This window comes from Syngnathus leptorhynchus, chromosome 1, assembly GCF_054491065.1.
Source record: "Syngnathus leptorhynchus isolate UIUO chromosome 1, UIUO_Slep, whole genome shotgun sequence".
NCBI lineage: Eukaryota > Metazoa > Chordata > Actinopteri > Syngnathiformes > Syngnathidae > Syngnathus > Syngnathus leptorhynchus.
Genome location: NC_141195.1, coordinates 14977221 through 14994770, shown reverse-complemented (window position 1 = coordinate 14994770; position 17550 = coordinate 14977221). Strand labels below are relative to the sequence as shown.

At 39.4% G+C, this 17550-nt stretch overlaps 1 protein-coding gene across 7 annotated transcripts in view; it reads left to right on the top strand.

The window, feature by feature from the left end:
• The first annotated feature begins 2687 nt into the window (after positions 1-2687).
• LOC147062115 (diacylglycerol kinase zeta-like) overlaps positions 2688-17550 on the top strand; it is a 48555-nt gene continuing 33692 nt past the window's right edge. For 2 of the 7 annotated variants that reach the window (XM_085905838.1, XM_085905816.1), the window contains exon 1: positions 11055-12159. In XM_085905838.1, coding sequence (XP_085761964.1) covers positions 11891-12159 — 269 coding nt within the window. In that variant the 5' untranslated portion in view covers positions 11055-11890. Of the gene's footprint in view, positions 3075-5552; positions 5657-11054; positions 12160-13908; positions 13975-17550 lie in introns of those variants that run through there. The other 5 variants (XM_085905827.1, XM_085905847.1, XM_085905791.1 and 2 more) reach the window with 5 other exon arrangements.

Sequence of the window (17550 nt, the reverse complement as noted above, 5' to 3'; positions counted from 1 at the left end):
CATTTGGTCTCTGAAAACCAGATTCATTGAAAATTTCCAAGCATCAAATGCAACACAGAATGCAATCCAACAGCAAAAATATTTGCCTCAAGTGGCTGAGTCAATGCTTTGATTTCTTAAACCACCAGGTTAATTGGTAACTTACTGCCGAAATCTTTTGATGTGTTTCTGCAATGGATAACGTAGTGAATGTCATTTCACTGAAATTATATTTTGAATTCAAATTTGAATGACGTGAAATTAAAATGAGCATTACTCCACAGAAAAAGAAGCACTACTTGAATGTTATGCTTGTTCAATTTTCAGCCTTCTCAAATTTTGAGTATGGAAAGAGCAATTCAGTTGGCAAATTACACATTCCTATTCAAAATTGTTAAATGTCAACATTTCTGTGCTATTAAATGAGTCTATACTAAAGCATCTTAGCAAACTCAACAAAAAAAAAGACCACAAATCTTAACATTCAGTTTTGACAAAATGTATGACATCTAAAAAAAAAAAAAAAAGGAGAGGGGTGGGGATGTTATTTCCCATGCCTGCTTCACCACTAGTGGCATTAGGCTAATCCTGCAGGGGCTTTGGCCTGCTAACACTGGGGGCTTAGTTGCTCCATATAGTCATGGGCCAAGAGCAACCGAGCCGCTCAGCCGCATCTGTTGTAGGCTAGGCTGCTAGAGGTTGTCCGAAGTTCGGGGTCGACTAGCTGCTGCCGACCGGACACAGACGTCGATTAGACTGGCTCCAGATCACCAGAGTCAGCACTCTGGCTTTTTAATCAATGGCACAGACAAAGAGTGTCTGTGTGTTCAAACGAGCTGTTTTGGCCTTCTGGCTGCGTGAACATGCTCTCATTCATTCATTATGAGTTTGATGCCGAGCCACATGGCCACCGGTCAAGGATCAGAGAGAGCACCTTTATAATAATATTGCATTTTTGTTTGAAGGTTCCTGCAAAGGCTCCAAAGAGACACTGTACAATGAAACAGTCAAAGCAAAGTATAAAATGGATGTGAAAACAAGACTAGAGGGAGTATAAATGAAAATATTTGAAATTTGGCTTTAAAAAGGAAAATACACAGATCAATATTCAAGTTGGACAGCAGGGGAGCTGAATGACTGAATGCCGGAATCGAACTCTGCGCCTCTGAACTGTGAGGCAGACGTGCTAACCCAACAGGTAACCAGTGGTGGAATACGATTTCCTTGATGACTCGAGCAGCATGGATTTTGGACTAATTGTAAGCAATCACAGCAATCAATCTGGGACATGTTGAGGAGTGAATTTAGATTTTTTTCCTTAAGAAATGAGAATGCTTCATGAAAAAAGAAAAGAAATCTCTTTTCTTGGATCGTCGATGGTTTGATGGTGTTTGTCTGATGATCTTAAACATTAAAGAGGGAAAACTGTCATGTGCTGTGTTTTTTGTTCATTGTGTTTTCTCTGGCTTCTTTGTTGTTGTCTGTTCATTGTTTATTGTGCTTTTTGCTCCTGTCAGTAGTCAGTCTTGTCTCAGTGTTTGTTGCTTTGAATCTTGTTTCCTGATTCTCAATGCTTTATATTGTGACTTGTTTTCTTACTTTTAAGAAAAAAAGAACCGATCTTGTGGCACTCCTTGCCACCCAACTTCCTGGGGTTAACCATTTACTTAATTAATTGCAAATTTGGACAGAAATTAAGAAAATTTTAGCCATTGATTGGTTGCTAGTATAAACCAGTTCAACCAGATTGTCGTGATTATTATTGCTTTTTCCTTACCATTTTCTGTTTTTCTAATTTGGGTCATTAAATGAATGACATATTTTTGGGCCAATTACGATCAAGGCTGTTATGTCAACACTCTGCACTAATTATAGCCCACAAATACTTTATTTTGTTTATTACTCTTTTCAGGGATATGACTTTCATTTATGAGGTGTTGCTTTCTATTTTGGCGAAGACATGAATAATGGGCAAGGTCCGGGTTTTCGTTTTGGATGAGCGGCCGCCATCTCCTGGAAACATATCAAATTACAGCGAGCGCGATTTTAACCGGTGTCCACTCATCTCAGAATTCACAATTATTCCGAGGTTTTTGAAGACTGCACTAATAATTATGACTCAAATTGTTTGCTAGCTCTTGGTTGTGCATTGTATAATGAAATGACAGTAGATATATACTATTATCCATCCATTTTTTTTGTAAGCTGTACTGTAGTTGTCATAATATGCCAAAATGGTCTCATTATTATAATGGACCTGGGTGGATCTCAAATATCCAAGGAATGCTCAAATTGCAAATTGCATCGAGTGTAAAACAGGCCTAGTTGAGGCTATTGTTGTCACCAGGGCAGCACAATGTGACATGGTAAAAAAAACAAAAAACACGAGTTATTTGTCTATAGTGCTCTAATTTGAAACAAAGTGAACCTAAAAGCTTCACGCCTTTGAATACAGCTACTAGTGCTGTATCCTGACACCTGCCTATGAGTTCGGGCTTGGTAGTACAGCACAATTGTTTACTCGTAAGGTTGAATAGTTTATTTGTAAAAAGCAATTTATTTGTCAAAAGTGGAAATTATGGAGGCTTGAAATCGAAATGTCGTAGGTAACCTGGAGAGAAAGAGAGAGAGGCAAATGGAGAGAGAGAGATAAGAGAGACTATTTCCTGCAACATTACGCGTGACGTCACAGTAGATACAGAGTAGAAGTAGACACAAAACATCAGTGTACGGTCGTGCGCTTCATTGAACGCGTGTCCTTGGCTTCACACTTTGACCATGGCACTATCGCTCGTGCACGATGTGAGTAAACAATTTTAAGACAAAAACAACAACTTGTAAAAACAAACCAAAAGAAAAACGCTAAAAAAAAAGAAAAGAACAAGAAGCCATTGAGAGGCAAGTGTGACTGTCTTGCGTCACCGCAGAGGAGCGAACAAGCGGCAGGCACCCTTGGCTTGGAAATGTTGAGGGGCTCACTGAGGGACTCTGCGTCCGCTGTGCCTCCCGTGGCGGAGCGGCCCGAGCTGGAAGACAAGTCAGCAGATGAGGACGACGTGTTCGACGACGGGGAATCCAGCAGCTACTGCCGCCGTGTGAGTCTGTGTGTGTGTGCGCGCGCGCGCGTGAGGTGCTTTTTGTGTCTTTTATGGGCGTGTGTGGTCACCCCTTTTTTGTCCTGTTTATGTTTTTCCCACCCTTTCCCGATTTTTTTGTCCAAGCACTTTTTGAGTATGTTGTCATTGTTCTCATCCATCCATCCAATTTCCGGATCGCTTCTTTCTAGGGTCTCGCCCGAAAATTTTATTTCGGGGCTCTCTTTCTGTCAATAATATGGCATTAATACAGTATAAAAATGTTGCAGCGCTTTTAGTGTACAACAGAGCCAGGTCTAAGCAGGGGCAAGAGGCCCCCCCTCAAATAAATGTGGTGCCCCCTCAAACTAAATCTCCCAAAATGTATATTTCATATATTTTGATGAAACCATGCCTCTCTCCTCCGCTTCACTTCTTAATGTCTTCATGTCTTGCTTGCCCCTCAAATATAAAACATATATACAGTAATCCCTCGCTACATCGCGGTTCGATTATCGTGGCTTCAGTATATCGCGGATTTTTTTCCCCAAAATAAATCACAAATTCAAAATAAACCTTCTAAATTGAAGAATTATGCCACGAAAGTTGCCCAGCCGCAAGCAGAAGGCAGGGAGTGTTCACGCAATTGCGGTACGTACACTTGTACCGTTTTATAGAAAAAAGTTGGCTTAATAATAAGCATTCTAAAAACATATTTACAGTATTGTACTTTGTTATATTTTTTTAAAATAATAATAAAAGAGTTCTAAAAACATATTTACCGTAGGTACACTTGTACTTTGTCATAAAAAAGTTGTTATAATAAAAGAGTTCTAAAAACATATTTACAGGATGTATACTTTAGCTACATATAAATGTGTCACACACACGCACCCACGCAGGCACGCACACATTCACGCACGTATTATATTTATATTTATATTATTTATACATTATTTTCTGTATGTCATTTATACTACATATTAATATAATATTTACATGTTTGAAACTATTATTTAATGTTCTAATGATAACATATGCACTTATATGGTTTAATATACACCTATACACAAACAATGTATGTATGTTAAAAAAAATGGTAATACTACTTTGCGGATTTTCACATATCGCGGGTGGTCTTGGAACCAATTATCCACGATAAACGAGGGATTACTGTATTCCCTGATCAGAATCCTTCATTTATAAATTATGAGGCTTGGACCAACCAAAAACAACAATTCCATCCATCATTTGGACCTAATGTGTAACGGCCGATTGTGCCGCAACGCAGGTTAGAAGCGTGTGTGTCTTTTTGCAATGATGCATTCAAGCCACGCATGCAGTTGTTTATAGGGTAATAGGAATTGGGCCCCCCCCCACATGCATTTCTTGTGCACCCCTAAACACTGAGGTCTAATGACGGATCTGGAATACAAGAGGATTTCAAGTGATGAAGCATCAAATGGGATTTTGAATATTGTCTAGGCCTACTAAAACAAGCACAAGCATCATCTTTATCAATACGTATAAAAAAATATATATCATTAGAGCCCTAATATTGAATGTGTGCTTGTTGCACTAATTACTGGTACGAGTATCTGTACCTGAATATATGTACCGGTTATGCCCACCTTTGACCTGAAGTCATCTTGGGTAGGCTATGGCATCCAGGATAAGTGATACAGGAAATGAACGAGTGGATGGATCTGAAACCCACATCCAACTGGAATCTTCTTATTGGAAGGCAGCTGGAGACAAAATGACCGTGACACCCTTTCTAAGATATGACACAGCGCACTATCACGATTCACCAGACCGGAACGTTCGATCAGAAAAAAAAAAAAAGAGAAAGTTGTGACTCACGCAAGTGAGCCCTGCAAATCTACAATGGGAACTGAGTTTAAAGGCGTCACAGACTATATATTGTACTTTATTAGTATTAATTTTATTAATAGAACATGACTCAGCATAATTTTGAGGAAGAAGTGGGTTACCTCAAAGCGAGGAATGAATGAGTGTGTCTATTTTTAGAAGCGGCCTCGCCCATTTCACTGACTGTACTGAGTCTGATTTGCTCGTGTACATTTTGGCCACAGACACTGCATGCCATGCATCACTATCTCCTCCACAGGTGCAGATGAATTTATTGAAATGTTTGTTGCAAAGCACGATACAGTATACTGTAATTATTGTATTTATACAGCTTGGTGGCGACCCGATGAAACCCGGAAGGGCTTTTTGTTTCTTTATGAAAGGTCCTGTGCATTTTTTGATTAGGTGTAACATCTGTGATGTTGCGACTCCGTGCACCAGCAATACACAATTTGAATCTCCACAAAACTAGTAACAGTCATTAAAACCAATAGCTGAACGCCACCCACTGCACGAGAGTTCGGTCGACTGCATCGCTCAGTGTGTAGCGGCCAACGGAGGCACCAGAGTATTTGGACCTTCTTTGTGGAATTCAGGAATTTCAAAACATCTTATTTACTGTTTTAGATGCCAGGACTGAAGGAAGAGGAGGAGAAGGGATCCTGGAGATCAGCCTCTCAGATGGAAAGCGAATTTATGCAGTTGAACTTCAAGAAGCAGGTGTCTTACAGGTAAGGAAGTGGTTGAAAGCAAAAGAGAAAGTGGAATGTGCTCATCTACTAACCTGTCAAACCTGAAAAGGATGACATTCTTCCTCTCTGTGGGCTGGTTGTGTTTTTGTGTGGGCTGGGATTACCTCGAGATAAACCTCCGCTGATAATATCATTCATTCGTTCAATATTCTAAATATATCTCAAGGTGTTTATATAACAGTCCCAATAATGAAAAGCTAAGGATGATTACAGTAAATGGAAGAGGGAATTTGCCCCAAAACACTCCAGGGCCAATATCACTTTTATTTTTCCACTCGCTTTGGTATACTTCTCGATTCATCCGCAAAGGTTGCAAAACAGTAAATCCGTTAAAAATGGAAAAAAAAAAATCCCATGGAAGAGCCAACTGACAAAAAAACAACCCCCCAAAAAAACACTTGAATTTGTGAATAGCTAACCACCAATCAGTGGGAGTTGACTGTATTACACCAGTGATGAACTAGGTCATATGTGTAAAGTGCAGTGACATGGATAGATCCATATTATGCAATATGCGGGCCATGTCCTCCACGAGGTCTTCAAAAGTGAATTGCAGCCCCCACTCTGGTGGCTTACACTCATCCCCATGTTAGAATAATCAGTAACACAGGCTATGTGTGAAAGTGAGGTGGTGCGGGGAGGGGGCGGGGTCATGGCTGGCCAGCCGGCTGCTGTTAAGACTGACACGACTGAGTTATGTAAGCGTCGGTGTTTTTTTTTAACATCTGTTTAATCTCTCGCCGGCGAGGTTTTATTCGCAATATATCCGTTGCAAAATTAGACAACTCGAAATAGAAACGTCAGCAGGGACTTGGAGAGAATAATCTCGGATGTTGTTTCGCTGTTTCTTGTCCTCTTGTGATATTTACCTCAGCTCATTATTTTTTTTTACCAGCACCTTTCGTATTATATTGCCTCCAGTATTTTCTTCTTTGTGCGTCAACTCACACCGTGTGTCAGGAAGGGAAGTGTATGCCATGTGTTGTTTTATTAGAGATAATAAACATCAACAAGAAGCAGACATGAAGTTCGGCCTTCCTGGATTTAATGTGTTTATTCTCTATAATTAGATCTGCGCTTTGAAGGATACACTGCATCAAATGAAACAGACAAGATGAACGTGAAGCAGCACTGCAGATTTAGCACTTCTGCCTTCCAGTTCACCGAGGTGTTAGGTTCAGATCCCACCATTCCGTGGGGAGCTTACGTATGCTCCCCGTCATTGCGTGGGTTCGCTCTGGGTACCGAGGTTCCACCCACATCCCAGAAGCATGTGAGTTAGGATTATATGCAAAACTCCACCGTAGTTAGTTTTTCATTGCTTGCGCTGAACTGATCCGATCCTCAGCGACTTTCTCTTTGACGAGTGTTTGGTGACTCTTTTCTGTCACGCCGCAGTTTCTTTTGCCAACAAGCCGCGACACCTGCGCAGCTTCTCCCCACGTCCCCATCACTCACACTCACAGCCAGTCTAGGGAAGGCATTTATTTATAAGCTTCGGCTTCAGCCCACTCCTTTTGGGCTCTTATTACCGTGTTCTAAATATTGTATGTAAACGCATTGTCAGGAATGCATCGTGCCCAAATAAGCTAAACTAAAGTAAACTCAGCTGCACATCATGACAGATAATGTTGTCGACCGGATCGTTTTCTTGAAAAAGAAGGAAGGGTAGAATTGACGTATGCGCTGTAAATAAATGAAGTCATTTATTATGTAGGGTGGAAAAACTTGAGCTTGCCTTTCATCAATGACCGGCAGCGGTCACAAACTCAGCTGGGATAATGTGCACAAGTGGTACAGAAATTGGGTGGATGCAGAAATAACACATTTTGCTTCGCCCTGACTTCAAAATGTTTACAACAAACAGTATGACACTCAGCCAATCAGTTTAATTACCTTCTCCGTGGTTCCTCTCATCATTCCGAATTACTCATTGCCAATCAAGACCAAAATAAATAGGACTGCGTCTGACGTAATAGTAATTATGCCAAAGTCACGAGTTCACTTCTAAATTTACTTTTTTATTTTGTGCCAAACGCTGTGTACCAAATTAAAACTAAACTGTACGGCTTCATAGAAACAACACATCAGATGACAAGCCAAAAACACCAAATCAATGGAAGTGTATTAAAGATGAATACACTTTGTAAAATAAATAACAATAACTAATAAAAGCAACTAAAAAAATATAAATAATAATTATACAACTGTGTGTATAGACATTTGTATATATGCATGATATTAATTGTACAAATGTGATTTATAAAAATTATTTTGCACAATGACCACAAAGTATTTATCTCACACACAATGGAGAGTTGCTTTATAAATTAATTGTGAATGATATAAAACATGATTAACACTAATGACTTTTTTCACACAGTTATTAATTGCATTACCACGCCTAAAACAAAAGTACTGTTGTAGTTCACCTCATTTATAATTTGTACGCGTTGATTACTTATTGAAGCTCTTTAAATGTTAAAACTTTGATGAGCCGCATTCAAGCTCAGAGGCTTCTGTTGCTCCCTCAGGCGTGATCAAACTCGTGATTAATATTGACAAGCGTTGATATGTCAAGCAGCTGAGGGAGTGGGAGGGGAGGAACAATGCACTCCTCGCCTCGAGCTAGAAACTTGTATAACGTTGCACCACACCATGTACCAGAAGGATGGAGAACAGCAAAACCGAGAAAAAAAAATTGCGCCAACTCATGGCCTCCTCGTCTGCCTCGAGACAAATTCATCGTTTATTTTTTTTATTTCTTTAATTCATCTCCAAGCTTCCTGAATGCAGTGAAACGGACACATACATATTGTCTCCACGTTTATCGAATCATACGTGTTGTGTTCCTTTTTCTAAACGATCTTCCGCCCTAGTAGCATTTCAAAATGTTTTGCACAGCTTGGCAGCTTGCTGCTGTGTTGGCATTTGAAATAACAACCGGTTGGGCGAGCTCCGTGATCAACACGCATTTGTTTGCTTTATGTGAAATCACCTGAAATTTGAAGAGTACAATGAAACGATAAATCCATCCTTCCATTCCCTGAACCTCAACTTGTGTTTCCACACAGTTTAAGTTTCTATCAGTCATAGTAAGTGGCATCGTGGTAACAGTTACCATTGAAGCCCAGTTCCGGGGATGTCTCATCTTCTCCTCTGAATCTGTAAATTATAATTAGATTTTCTATTTGCTATTCGTACCAATGACCACCCATTCAATTGTTTTCCTCATCTGAATCATGTTTAAAGACGCCCTGCTGTTCTTGCAGCAGCTGAGTGGTTATCACAATGCAGGTGTCACGACTTGACTGTGTACTTTATGTTGGTGAAAAATGCACAATCAAAGTTTTCCAGTTGAACTGCATGCAGGGATTTCCGTCAGTTGGCAAACGTGCACAGCAGCACACACATAAACTGAATATGTGCCGCTGCAGCACAATCAGACCGACACAACATGAAATCTCAAGATTCGACACGCACGTGCGATTAGGAAGTAGCTGACCAGGCCTTGCCCTAACTAACTAACCAGTGGTTTAGCGATCCTGTTTATAATGCACACCACAATCAATATTGGACAATTTCCCATGGCACAGCTGAACATCTCTCACGACACACCAGTTGGGAAACACTGACTTAATGTATTGCTTGTGGGTGTGTATGTGTTTTAATGAAGCAAACAGAGCGGTGTGTTTCTGTAAAATCGTTGCCTTTTTGTATCGACAGGTTCCATTCCTGCAAAGCACTTTGTGTATACATAAAATTGCATTTGATTTGGTGTTAAATGTCCATTCATATCTAAAATGTCAAAAAAGAAGAATGCTATTTGGAAACAAAATGCTTCCGGATCACGTTCAGGGTTAATGATGACAAGTTTACAGTTAGAGTCCTTTGCTGGAGAGAAACCGAGAAAATGGGTCAGCGGTGGGTGGTGAAAGGATCTCTTGGAAAATTGTGTCAGGCTTCTGAGTGGCATTTTATTTGTCATGGAAATGCAAAGTGGGCGATGGTTGAAAGAGAAAGTGAGCAGGTGTGTGCGTGCGTGTACATGCACTCATGTGTACACTGCAAATCCACCACTGATAAAAGGATGTAAAATAACACTCTTATGTTGTTAAAATAGGGCGCCACCTGGACGCAACACTGATTGGTGTCTTGAAATTGAAACCACGTCCTTACATAATGATTAAAGTTGACTGGTTAGAGTCAAAATGATTTGCTCTTTGTTTGCAAGATAGAATCAAAGTTCTTTAAGGTAGGCAAAACTTTCACATGATGGTATTTGATGAAAAAAATACTCATAACTTGGTTTCCACTTGAATTTTTTGGTTCATATTGTATAAAACTGATTGGCCAATAGTATTATTTCTTGTGACATCACGTGATCAGTTGGGATATATATATATATATATATATATATATATATATATATATATATATATATATATATATATATATATATATATATATATATATATATATATATATATATATATATATATATATATATATATATATATATATATAGATCCATCCTTCCATTACCTGAACCTCAACTTGTGTTTCCACACAGTTTAAGTTTCTATCAGTCATAGTAAGTGGCATCGTGGTAACAGTTACCATTGAACCCCAGTTCCGGGGATGTCTCATCTTCTCCTCTGAATCTATAAATTATAATTAGATTTGTTATCAAACTCGTGATTAGTAATAACAATATAATAACTCAAATGCATGGAGTCAGAGTAAAAAGTCATCAGAAAAATAAACTGTCAAAGTTCAAATATCTGAATAATCTACCTAAGTATCAAAATGTTTTATTTGTACTTTGTTATGTGTCAGTACTGGTGCATGTTACAATAGAAGAGGGTAGACTACAATAGACTGCAATAGAATAGAATAGAATAGAATAGAATAGAATAGAATGCAATGCAATGCAATGCTATGCAATGCTATGCAATGCTATGCAATGCTATGCAATGCATGGCACTACACTACACTACACTACACTACACTACACTACACTACACTACACTACACTACACTACACTACACTACACTACACTGCACTGCACTACACTACACAACAGTAATAGACAATACAATACAATACAATACAATACAATACAATACAATAGACTTTTTGGTAATATTCTACTTTTTCACTTTCACTGTATTTTTTTAGTGCAGGTAACATTTTCATTTTGGGCATTTCACTTGTAACATGGCAAGCAAAGAATAAACAACGACATAGCATATTATATCTGTATCCATCTCAAGTCTAAGGGCTCCATACTTTAGTTTCTTTTTTTTGGTATTCTTTTTATGTACGTGCAATACTTTTTTTTTTAAGGGGCGTGTGGAAGTTTATTGTTCAGGCATGTCACAGGGCAGCTAACAGTGAGGACCTGATCTGGGGGACTGTTGTCATGATCCACTTCCGTGTTTTGAGCCGGGTGGGGATGAGAGAATCACTGCGTGTTTGTGTACGCGTTTGCATTGTCGTATGTGTGAGAGCGCGAGTGTTCGCGTGCGCGCCGGTCGCTTGTCTTGCGTGAGCGTGCCAATCGTATTATGCGCACTGGTGCGTGTCAGCGTTTACGTTAATGGAGTGTACTGATTAAACCGATAGCCAAAATGAGGAGGAAGACGGAAGGGGCTAAGTGTGAAGTTCTAGAAGAGAAATGGAGGAGGAAGAAGCCTCTGGCAAAAACTCAAGGACTGAAAAGTGAGATGTGACGTGACACGAGAGTGAGTCGCTGCAAAAAAACTACTGACTTGGAGAGGAATGCAAGCAAGGATTAAGTCAACACTAATCTCTCTACATACACCCAACCCACCTTGTGTGCCTTGTTTAAAAGACCTTTAGTTTATGGATTATTGACTTTGTAGCCTTTGAAGGGTAGCCATATTTGAAGTCTTTTTATGTAGTATATGTACCGTCGCGTTTGTGAATGGTTGGTGCTGGGTGAATGTTTTTACGCTGCAGATTTGTTTGCAGGTTGTGTATTATACCTTGAAGTAATCATCGCTATCAAACATTTTATAAGTATCTTGTGTGACACTGGAGACATTTAGAGATCCCAGAGTGTTCTTCAATGATTTTGGGTCAGGATGCTTGAACAAGAACATTCCACAAGCTTTTTGATAACGTCACCTGTCAAATTGAGGTAGGCCGAAACCTTTGAGGACAGGACTATCGAAAAATATCTTGTCATGGATAGCAACAACACCGACCAGGTGTTAGATGCACAGATGAACCTCCACGATTGTTTCTGCAAGGAAAAAGTAGGCGACGGAGAGGATCCATTAAAAGATGATCGAGATGGGGGACTTAGTTCCAGCTCATCTATTTCTTCACAACGTACCTGCTCCCCTTGTCCCCATACCTCCCCCAGCCTCCCTCCAAACTGTATAGAGGAAGAGAAGGAGATGTTTTTTGGCTGCTCCAAATCATTCACTGGACTCAAACTCTTCAAAAGAAGGTAAGAGCCAGACAGGCTGGAAGTGTAATACCGTGTGTTGACGGAGGGTGGCGTCATTGGTTCACTGTTTCTATTCATGAGTGTTATAAACAGTTATTTGCTGGAAGCGGTGACAAACTCATTTAATGCCGGGTGCATCTGGCCTAGAAAACCAAAGCATCATAGAAATAACAATAACGTTTGCCTCCCTGTTTGAATGCAAAACAGTACAAGTGTATTTTTTGCAAAACATTTGAGAGCAACCAAATGTGCACTTTGCTTACCTTATCGTCTTTGAATTGATCACACTAATTGTAAAGAGAGTAAATTAAATCTATGAATTTACAGGCATTGGGATTGTGCATAAACACCTAATAAATTTTTTGGAGGTAAAATGAATTATTTTACTCATCTGTGCATATTCTCAAAACCAAAGTTGACTCCTGAACTGTACAAACTAAAGAGAACTATGTTAATTGGGGTAATGTAAAAAAGTAATCACCATCCTTGTAAATGTTTAAACTTTGGACAAACAAGGCACCTACTGTACATAAGAACAATTTGTAGGCGTGCCATCAAACAAAAAATACTGGGGGAAAAAATGGCTAATTGAACTAGCCATGGCTTAATCTGCTGTATGACTGGCAACCGGTTGATTGTATTCGACCCCACCATCAAATGGACGAGCATATCATTAGCATTTCATTTCACACCCAGTCATAAAGGGACACGATTCCCAGTCTCATGGTAGTCATGCCAATAGGAGCTTTGTGATGAGATCAATACTTTGAGTTTGCTCAATCAAGGTTGGCAATGTCGTTCCACATCACGGTTGTGAGTTTTGGGGTTCAAATAGTGTTGGGCGCGATATGAGGAAAAAAAAAAATCTCTCAACAATAAAACTGCAAATCTACTTGCTTCACGGAACAATGATGGTGATGTTGGGAGAATGAAGCTTCAAATTTGCTTCATAATCATAATAATCATGACTGCTCAACATGGCATAGTTGGTTCAAATAAAGTAGTTTAGAAATTGCCAAGTCTGTGCTTTTAAGAAGAGCCAAATAAATACAATGCATGTTTGTTCAACTTGGCGAGGGTTTCATGGGTGTGCTTGCTGCTCAATCTTTCTTTAGCAGGAGTTGTGCTTGTGTAGTCACATGGTTTGTGATGGGACTGAAGTGTCAGAGAATTGCTCTTCATTATGGCAACCGTTTTTAAGCACATCTTATCATATTATTTTGAACGATGTCTTGTGAAATCCCAAATCATTTCCAGGCTACGGACATGGACTGGAAAAAAAAGTTGCATTCCCTTAGCTGCTGCCACAGAGTCACTCTGATAATTACTCTGTATAACAATTGCCATTCATCTTTCTCATTACGGGAATTTCCAGTTGAATGTATTTTCCTTCACATGCTTAACTAGTTTTTGACACTTTATTGTGGCACGTTGCACTACCATTCCTTTTTAGGACATTTACCCGTGCATTTCGAGCGTATTGGAAAAGTGTTGTTGCTCTCAGCGCATCGAGGAATTATATGCTGGTTTATTTTTGTCAAGGCTCTCGCGCTCTTTGTCTCTCGGCCACACCTCCCTCTCTCTCTCTCTCTCTCTCTCTCTCTCTCTCTCTCTCTCTCTCTCTCTCTCTCTCTCTCTCTCTCTCTCTCTCTCTCTCTCTCTCTCTCTCTCTCTCTCTCTCTCTCTCTCTCTCTCTCTCTCTCTCTCTCTCTCACCCTCTTTCTCTCTCGTTTGCTGAGCTTCTGGTTCCCTGCACTATACAGGAAGCCTTAGTGAGAGGAAGCATGGTTGGATAGTTTACTTCAGACTTTCCAGGTTCGTATCTTATTTATTCTACCTACTTTAGTTTTAAAAGAAAACTAAGCAGCACAAATTATATGATTGTTGCAACCTTAGCTTGGTGCGTTTCAGTGATACTGGGCTGATGCAGTGCTGTGTGGTCTTCCTGTTACTACTCTTTTTTTAACAAGTCACATCGTGTTGAGTCAATAATTTCTAAGTTGTGCATCACACTCGTATGATGAGTGAGTGCAAACATTTAATTTAAGGGTATTGCACTTGACACTGAGATATTTATTTTTCAGACTAAAACAGAGGTTAAAAGGGGTTACAACAAGACCTCAGAAAATTTAAATAGAGGGAACCCAAGAGGTGTGGTGGATTATGGGATAAGAAAATAACAATTTGCAAAAGATAAATGCTAGCAGCCGTAGTTAAACACTAGTTTGCCGCATCAATATTTCAAAACTCAAATTGGGAAGTCTTGGATATCATACTTGAGTGTTAGCTGAAGTTTGGCAAAAAAGGGGGGATCATGGTTGATCATGTTGATCATCACCCTAAAAGAAAACATATACTATTAACATGTTTCGTGTTAATGCTCTCTGAGAAGATATGCACAAGTCAGCTCCAATTCAGGTTGCATGTCTTGGCAGGGCAAGGACCGTTCCGTTTTTGTGCATGAAGACACTTGTACGGTATAACGCACAGAGCAAAATGTGCACTTTAGTCACTAAGGTTAGCCTTGAACACATGTTTTGGACCAATCAAACCATTGTTAAAAATATCTCCTCCCCTCTCACTAGTGGATTTGTGAAAATGTTTGTTGGTTGTTATGGAATACGCTTCCGTGTATTTGCATCATGCGTCACTATTTTTGATGTAAATATTTAACCCGAAGAGCAGCTCTGGAAAGTCTGACACACACAGTTAGTTTAAGTTCTTGTCAAGCTTCAACTCTTTCCGTCATGTACAGCAGTTCTGCTGCAGTTAGTTGTTGATCATTGGACAGATATGTTGCGAATGACCAACAACAGAAAACGAATGAGCCGTGACGGTTGTTACCTGAGCCCTTCGGCACTGTGATGTCATTTTCCGTCGACAGCAAGTGGCAGGAAAAGAAAACAAAGCAATAGAGATCAGAATAACATGTTTGGACGAGTGGGTGGGCATAAAGAAAATTTCAACTTGCTTACCCTTTAATATTTAGGGGGAAAACACCCATCTGGCCAATGTGGAAAATGAAGGGGGCGGGGTGAATTGAAGGCAGGAGCAATACTTCAGACTCCATATCATTGAAGAATTTGATGAAAAGGTCAGCCATGATCCCGATGGGAAAAATATTACCTTTCTGAGTAAACGGAAACAAACGTTTTGAACTTTCAAGTAGCTCATGTAGGTGGAATTTAAACAGGCCCCCCCCCCACCCTAACCAATGCAATAATAATGTGTTAAAAATATTCATCTCACTACTTTTGCTCATATAAGGCGATCCTGAGGAAATTTCCAGTTCTAGTGGATGAAAGTGTCTTTCCTTGTTTCCATTAAGGAGATGAACATTATGTTCGGGTACGTGGATTCGACTTACATTCCGCCAGCTACATACTATGAGCCTACTGCAGTCTGCTCTAGTCACTGGCCATCAAATTCCAGGATGGCCAGTATTATAGAACCAAGTTCACCACAATCTCCAGTATTATGCGGCTGCTTTTCTTTAGTGGAAGCTTAAGAAACGTGCTCACTGACTATCAGTCATTAACAAAACAAACAAAGAAAAACAAACGTCCAGGACCAATCTTAAAATAACATTGACATATGCAATATCATAGTGTTGTTTCAACTCCAATGTGTTGATATACAGACTCAGGTGGACAATGTGAATAGTCGCATCTGGCTTCTCCCTCTTTCGTCTCCCACCATGGTTGGGGATTATAACTCTCCGGAAGCAGATGTTGCATAATAGCAAAACACACGCACCCTCACACACACACACACGCCTCCCTCACATACACAAGATGCACACACCAGACTCAAATGAGAATGAACAGGGATCAGAAGATGAACAAGGCTGATTGTCTGCCAATATCAATATTTGAGATTGACGCCCAAAAAATTGTTGGTGACCTTCCAGTGTTTATAAATGACTTCAACAGATGTGTTGTGCCCACAGCTCCTTGTTTGGTATTCTATTGACATTACTAACACATAAACCATTGACTAGGTTGACATGTAGTCAATATTCGGGTTAAGGTCAAATTTCCGGTTTTTGAAACTTTCGGAATAACATGTCTGAACGGACAGTTACTACCCCCAGTTATATACCCCAATTGAAATGGTGACACACACGGGCGTCATGACTCATATTGACGTCATTTCCGCTTGCTACTTTCTACCGCCAATAAAATACACAAGCAGTCTCTTTCCACCTGGCTCCAGAGGTGTGCTTTTCTGACACCCCTGCAAGCTCCGCCATGATTGTTTATATCTGCTTGTGTGAGTTTTGAGCCAGATAAAAATGCTGGGGAGAGTACAACTTGCTTTTCACAGTGCTTCACAAACATTTTTCCCCCAAAATGTTTTTCTAAAACATTTGTTGTCTTGAGTACCCCCAGCATGATCCTCTCATCGTACCATAAGTACCCCCCCTCACAATTACGGGTTGCTGATTCTCCAAAAGTGGAAAGTAACACAGCTGATTATTGTATGAAAACCTTTTGTTTTCTTCCCCTTAATTTAAATATTTAATTCTCAGGCATTATCTTCTTTTTAACTACAATTCAACCAAAATCAATATTGTCGTGAAAATAAACACGAAATATAAACAAAAATTATGAACTCAAAATAAGTAATAAACGTGCTTGTTGCATATAACTCTAAACATTTTCTACTAAAAGAACAATGGATCTCATTTGCTTAAGTACTGTTTAAACTGGCATTTAGATTTTAATTATCAAGAACAAAACACTAGTCTTCCCCGGTAAACAATACCATTTTATTAACTGAGACTGACAATATTTACTTATCATCTTGTAAGTAAAATATTAAATGTACCTACTCTACCCCCTAAAATTCACAACTGCCGTACATTTCCAAGGACGTCCACTTCTATGACTTTCTGTGACTTTCATTGCAACACTCTAAGCTCAGTGACCACTTTACTTGGAGAACATCTAGTTTGAAGCCGTGTCAAGGCAAGGTACTTTTGATTGTAGTTGTTGGCCATGATCTCGTTGTCATGTTGTCAAAATGTCAACATGATAAAGCGGACTGTTTAAATACCAATTCAATTTGAACCAGGAAATTTATCGTTCCCTTCGTGGATTAAACACCTGTTGTGAAATGTTGCCATTCATTTCCTTATATAAAAAGTAGACACATTGAACAGTTTGACAGGTTCATTCAAAAGTTGTGAGAAGCTCAAATCACCTTTAAAGTTCACTTTTAAAGATTAAAGCATCGTTTTTTATAGTTGCTACAAGCCCGAAGAGTTTGTGAGGACTGTACTTGTTTGTACTCATGACCACACCGTTAATTTAAGTGTTGACCATTTTAGATTATGAAAGCAATATTTTTGCTACAGTCACAATCAAACTATGAATTACAAATTCAAAT